Source organism: Lactuca serriola, chromosome 5 (genome assembly GCF_051521515.1).
Source record: "Lactuca serriola cultivar US96UC23 chromosome 5, Lser_US96UC23_V15, whole genome shotgun sequence".
NCBI lineage: Eukaryota > Viridiplantae > Streptophyta > Magnoliopsida > Asterales > Asteraceae > Lactuca > Lactuca serriola.
The window spans coordinates 350069460-350076749 of NC_136412.1; the positions used below are offsets into that span (position 1 = coordinate 350069460).

The 7290-nt window shown below is 31.9% G+C and overlaps 1 protein-coding gene across 1 annotated transcript; it reads right to left on the reverse strand.

Annotated features, from left to right (window-relative positions):
• Positions 1-5117: 5117 nt before the first annotated feature.
• On the reverse strand, positions 5118-6324 carry LOC145055554 (uncharacterized). Its single transcript, XM_079003917.1, has 2 exons — positions 6169-6324; positions 5118-5917 (listed from the first exon to the last, which is right to left on the reverse strand). The coding sequence occupies exon 2, from the start codon at positions 5910-5912 to the stop codon at positions 5241-5243; it is 672 nt and encodes a 223-aa protein (XP_078860043.1). The 5' UTR covers positions 5913-5917; positions 6169-6324; the 3' UTR covers positions 5118-5240.
• Between the last annotated feature and the right edge of the window lie 966 nt (positions 6325-7290).

A 7290-nucleotide genomic window follows, 5' to 3' on the forward strand; every position in this document is an offset into this window, starting at 1 on the left:
TGCGAGGCACATTGGGTTGAGGGATGATATTAGTTTTAATGATTAGACAGCTTTCAAAACTTGTAATAGTTGAAATGTAATTGACATTTGATGCTTAAATGAAAGGTGCTTTTTATTTACTAGTATGGTACAGTCTTGTGTCAATAATTTACTATTGTTTTATTTTGCATGTTTTGACTTCCAAAATAATTATATTATTCACACTATCCACAGTCGATCATACTTTGGAAGTAGGTTTTGAAGCTAGACTGTCATGAATTTGGCTTGTAGATTGTCACAAATGGTTAGACATTGCTATGACATTCATAAGTACTCATAAGGTCTGAGTATTGGATTTAACGCACGCTCACTTGTATCACTTCATGAAATTTATCTCGAGTGATCTTGAGACGATAATATCATATAATATTTAAACCTAGATATATGAGTTGTTGACTATGAGGTGGTTATATATTGATATAACGAAAACGCATCGGTAACTCGATGTTATAAAACATGCTATTGTGTATGGTTCAGTGAATAGTTAGTACAAGCATATACTCTTAAAGTTTATCTGTTCCTTTTAGTCCTTGGAGGATTAAAAGAGATATCTTGGGCCCCTCGATGATTTTGTTTGACTTATGTGTCGGGCCCGGTCAGAACTAAATTGATGTGTTCGATTAAGTTCTATGTCAAACAAATCAAAAATCGGGAAACAACTGCTGCACAATAAGATTGACTGTGTTCCATGTGTTTGTCAGGCTGATATCTTGAGAACAGAGGATTCTATGATCACTTATCTAAAATGGTACGTCTAAGTTCGACAAAGGCATTTAAGAGCCATGATTGCTAATCGGATCCTGAAGTTATACTTACAATTATAGTTATTAGACTTATCTAAGTGGAAAACTGTTGGATAAAGTGTCTAAGTCCATAACTATATTTGGTATGTACTTGCTCCGAGAGTAGCATGGTCCATTTGGGTTGCACTTCACCGGGACAATTTGAAGGATGGACTTTTGAGAAGAGGATAATTATGATTTATTAATATATTATAAGTTCCAATATATTAATATGAAATCATATTATTTAATTAGTATTAATCAAGAATTAATTTTGTGATCAAAAGAGACTAATTAAATATAAGGGGTTGATTTGGTAAATCATTCATTAACCCTAGTTTGCCACACTATATAAGAGACCCTAAGGCTACCAAAATTGGCACCTAAGTTATCTTAGAAGAGTGCTAGCCGATCTTGTGAAGCAAGGAATACTCTCTCTAGTTCTTCTATTTGTTGGTGGTGATTTGTGGTTCCACTTGAGGCATTCACACTATTGGTGCTAGGCTCTTAAAGCTTCAAGGTTTTCAACTACACTAAAAGGTATGTCATCTAACTAGAATTTTGTAGTATAATTACTCCATTGTATGCTAGTTAGGATGATGCTTTGGAGTTTTGAAAGTTTGCATGTATATTAGAGAAAACATAGATCCAAAGCATCTAGGGTTGCATGTACACCATAGGAGTGTTAGAATGATTAAAGCCCATTAGGATCTTCTTGTAAGTTATAGAAAGATTAAAACACCAACCAAAGAAGAGGTGAAGAATAACAACCTTTGTAGTTTTTTGGGTCCTCTCGGGAGGCTTGGAAGTTGATGAAGAATGTGGAACCTTTGAGACACCAACAATGACTCAACTTGATGTAGATGCTAGTACAAAACTCTTAAACACTTAAGCTTTAAGTTCATAACCGATATGAACTTAAAGAGGGCTTGAAGATGCAAGTTTTCTTCAAGTTTACTAACCAAAACTAGAGAGAAAGAGAGAGAGAGGGAAGAGAGGATTCAAATTTTGCATCAAGGAATGAATGAACAAATAATTCAAGTGCTAACTCTTTTATTTATATACATAAAGTGAAGTTATTAACCATTAGTCCTTAAAACTTTAAGCAAACTTGTCCTCATTGTCATAAACATGTCTCTCATGCCTTTAAAACATGATTAGACAAGTCATATACTTCTTCTTTTTATGTATATCTCGAAAATTGCATAAACAAGAAGATACAAAGTCAAACTTTTATAAACTCTTTTATAAAATATAAACTTTGTCTTTTAAGAAAAAAGACAAAATGATTCAATTAGTCCAAAAGTTTGTACATGACTTATAAATCATACCATATGATATTTATTAAGTTACTTGCTAATGGAATTTATTATTTCCATTAAATAAATAATTTTCAATTTAATTATAAAAGTTTTATTGAATATTCATTAAAATGAATTTTTAATAAATAATCAATTGTATCAGGTTGTTGTTACTGTGATCCATTAGTATCATATGTTATTTAGTAATATCACTTTAATATAACTCTTGAACATACTAAATCTTTCAATATTTATCATTTAATAAGTTAAAATTAATTTTACTGTAAATTTGTTAATGGAAATTAATTTAAAATTTTATCGTATAAAACAATGCCTTGCGAACAAATATGGGGAGTAGTTAAATTTGGTAATATCTTATCCAATCTTTAAATTATGATTTTTCAAAAGTCGTAAAAATCATGAATAACTTCCTATTGTGAGAACATTGGATAAAACAAGAACATATCAACTAAAAAAGGAGCACCACAAATTACACATAGGAAGTTATATGCTTAAAATCAAGTTTTTGAATATTTATGATACAAGTATATAATTAAATAAGAGTACTTGATGCTAAAAATAATTTTTTACATATTCAGATGTTTTTGTTTAATTAGAAACATAAATAAAGGGAAAAAAATGAGTTAAAAGTAGAAAGGAAAAGGTTAAAGTAGCAAGTCGTCGCTTTCCCCAAACCAGAATATTACAAACGAATATCATCTCACAATTTCTATTAATCCATAGAGTACAAATCACAATACAAAATGTTTCTCTGTCTTTAGACATTTCACATCTTTGAAATAAACCCAAAAAAGTAAAGGTTCGAGTTCTTGTCGACCCAAGTTTGGAACGTTATGCTGATTACAAATTTGTATCTGTATGGAATATTAAAATTCCAAGTTGCTAAAGAATTTACCTTATAACAAGTACGGTACAATTATTAAACTATACCAACTATTTATGCAGTCTAGTTATAAAAAACTATGGACCAAGAAAAGTAAAGCTTTGATTTTGATATGTCAAAACATTGTCCATAAATATAAACTTGTTCAAACTTTTCTTTTACTAAAGCAAAACACACCAAAGACTTTTATGATATTACTTGCAAGACTTGGTGGAAAGTTTTGTAGTTTGTACTGATTGTTAAATGCATTTGATGTGACGTAAAAAATTGTAGCCAGCCACGTTGCCATAAAATATCCACATGAAACTTATCCCATGACTCGGGAGGTAAATCCTAAAACACTACCGATATTTTGGGCATAATTTTGAACCTTGAAACCCTTCTACAAAATTTTGCACCCGAGCCGCTAGACTATGATCTCAAGAAAACTTCTCCTACCAACTAGCCAATTTTGGTAACCCCATGTCCAAAACCAAGATGGCTATACAACTTGTTTTCGGTCTCACAAAGCATGAATTTGCACCACTGACAACAACTATCCATCAATATGACCGACTCTCGTCATCGAACAAGGCACAATCTTAGCTTGGGAAAATGACTTAAAAGCCACCACGAAGTTTGTAAACCATTCAAAAAACCCCAATCATGTTTTGTCTGTTCAAAAAAACCCAACGAACTTAACATTTTGTCTAAAAAGTCCAACAAAGTTCCAAACCGTTCAAAAAATCCCAATTTTGTTTTGTTTAAGTTCATTAGTTTTTTTTAACAGACAAAATATAATTGGAGTTTTTTAAACGTTTTGAAAACTTCGTTGGTCTAACAAGTCATTTTCCGGATACGATAATAAGTCACGTCATCTGTTTCTCTTATTTGACTTTCAGGAAAGTGTAACTTAGTTAGAATTTTTAGATAAAATGTTAAGTTTGTTGGGTTTTTTGAACAGACAAAACATGATTGAAGTTTTTTAAACGGTTTTGAAACTTCGTTGGGCTCGTAAGTCATTTTTCCATCTTAGCTTCTACTTGAAGAAATTAGATGCAATAAGCAAGAGTCGAATCATTCACACGTGCTTATGACCAAATGTGCAGACAGGTTCACTTTGATTTAATTCCTCGCAGTTTCTCTACCGATCGAGGATGTGTTAACACCGGTGGATGTAACAGACAGGTGGACAACGGACAACGTGATTGTCAAGAAAGCAGACGCGGTCGTTTATGGTTGTTGATTCCATCAAATAATGTAACAGACAGGTGGACAGCGGACAACGTGATTGTCATGAAAGCAGACGCGGTCGTTTATGGTTGTTGAATCCATCAAATAATAAAACCATATTCAGAGTTAAAAATAATGAAATAGTGGCAAATGTGATCGATCTTCATTACATACCAACATGATTTTATAATACGAGGCACACTTTTATTCCAAAATTAAATATACTATTCGCTACTTAGACCAATTAAAAAAACAATTACAGATTCAATTAAATGCTTAGTAATTCGTCGTCAAAACCCTAACCGAGTTGCCACTAAAATGTAGAATTAAGAAATAAAAAATCATGTGGATAGGATCATGTACTTAATGTATCTAACAATCTCACAGAACATTCTAAAACATAATCAAACGGTTAAACTAATTAAACATCAACACCGGTGATTTAGCTGTTTAAGACGGCTAAACTCCAGGAATTACAATGTAATTAATAAGAAATTAAACTAATTCAAAGAGTTTTTTTAATACTAAAACAACCCTAAAAACCTTCTAAGTTTTTGTTCACTTTTTTTTCCCTCGTCGTGATGCATGATCTCCTCTTAGAAAACCGACCCCATCCATATCTCCTCCAACGCTTTTCCTTTTTAGCTTCCTCGTCATGTGGGATTTTTAGCTGGAAAATATGCTTCTATGAAGAGAGAATTGGGCTGCTAAGAGAGACTCAAAAATCATATTTTGGGCTTATTTAAAAGGCTGAAGTGGACTACAAATGGGCTGAAATAAATCCATTTTCATAGGCTGTTTTGCTATTTTGGACATATTTTTCTTTTGCTTTTTACGAGTCCCAAAAGTGCATCAAAATGCACTAATCAATCAAAGTAATTGGTTCAAAGAAATCATACATATATAGTTAAAGAATAACTAAGAGATAATACATGTATGATCAATGTAGAGGTGCATGTTTGTTTTTCGAAAGACAACAATACAAGCTGATGCTTATTCGATTTAGATAGCATAGATCCTCAAAACTTTGTCAATCTTGGCCCTACAAACCGGGCAAATCCCTTGTTTAGATTCGATCTGACGTAAGCATGGCATACAACTAGACATATGTCCGCAAGGTACACAAGCTCCCTCAACCGGAGCTTCCCAACATACCACACACGATGCATTGCCTTTCTTGATTTGATTCACTGAAACCACATCGTTCTTGACATCCAAACACAAATGATTTGAAGCATTAGTGGCATGGTGTTCATTGGAACCCACATAAGGAAGTGGTGGAGCTGAAGGAACTGGTGGACAAGGGAAAGATTCGGCGTTTAAAAGTCTTTGATTGCTAGTGGATACAGATTCAGGTAGCTCAACCTTCATGCAGCCATTGCTACTTGCTTCTGGAGTTGCAGATTCATCACCTGGGATAGAAGATTCCCATCCATTATACTCGTTTTCAGGCTTCTCATATGCCCATCCATTGTAATGGTTATCAGAAGGTTCATCAGCCCAACCATTGGCGATCGATCCAGAACTGGTGGAACCAGGGGATGACGATGATCCCCAACCACCAAACCTTGTGTCATCTGCTGTAATACCCCAACCTTTTTGTTCACCAAATTCAGAATTCTGAGGACTTCTTCCCAACAACCTTGTAAGAAAAAATGGTACTTTCTTCTCCATTAAATCTGGCAAAAAAAAAAAAACACTATGAAATCAAATCAAAATGGAAAAGCCTTGAGAATATTATGGAGGATCAAGAATATCCAATGGAATTTTTAATCAATTTAGGTTGTTCAAATCAGAGTAGATTATGTTGAATAATATGAAGTGATGAATTCTCCAAATCAATAACAATTTCAATTGAAGATTTTCTTTTGAAATCAATACTTGCAATGAACGTTAAATGAAATCAACAGGAAACAGTAATGGAGTATACCTCTAAACCGGCAGCTTCACGCAGACTAAAGACTTCTTGCGTCTCCCTCCAGCCACAGGATTTGTTGGATATTACGGCCCGGCTATGATATTATTTGAATGAGATGAAAAAAAGAATACGTATAGTCGTATAGCCACTAACCCGTATCTTTATTTCTTAATAACTGACACATATGGTCCCTGTGGTTTGGAGTAAAGCATGTGTTTAGTCCTTATCTCATTGGTTTTAACTTAGACGTCCTTAAAGTATATTTTTGTTGAGTGTTTGATCCTGACATACATAAAAAAAAAACTATATTTTTTTTAATTGATTCTTAGTTTATATATTATTTTATAAAAAAATCAATGCAAGTGAAGTGAAGAATTAACTATTATTTTGTTTATGAACGGAATTGCAATCTTTTTATTTATATAGGATAAAAATAAAGACTTATAAAAAGAATCTCATACCTAAAAAATCAAATGTTTAGGTAACAAACAACCTTAAACAACAAGAAATGTAAATAAAGAAATGTATATATATATATATATATATATATATATATATATATATATATATATATATAGTTAGGTTATAATGTGGATGGACAACTATTATGTAGACGTGTGGATAATGTTATTTTATGAAAATTACTAAGAGAATATGTTATTTAGTAATGTAAATACCTTCAATCTCACAGAACTATTGTTATTTTAATGGATATTTACAAATTCTAATTCATTTTTGTTCTCATTCATCGTTTTTTATTTATTTTAATTCTTACAAAATACGACTCAATAAACATCCTGATAATATTATGACAAAATGAGAATAATCAAAAAAAGTGTATAATAACCTTATAGACGATTTAATTAGTGAAAATGCTTAATAATTAAAATAATCATATAAGATTGAACGTATTCATATTATCAAACAATATATTTTTTTTGTAATTTTCACAGAATAGCATTATCTACACGTCCACATAATAGATGTCAATCCACATTTGAACCTAGCTCTCTTTCTCTCTCTCTCTCTCTCTCTCTTTATATATATATATATATATATATATATATATATATATATATATATATATAAAGAGAGAGAGAGAGAGAGAGAGATAAGTTCAGGTGTTTAAAGTAA

What these genes read in the sequence shown, in the direction of transcription:
- LOC145055554 (XM_079003917.1), bottom strand. Translation starts at nt 5,912, where the DNA reads ATGGAGAAGAAAGTACCATTTTTTCTTACAAGGTTGTTGGGAAGAAGT.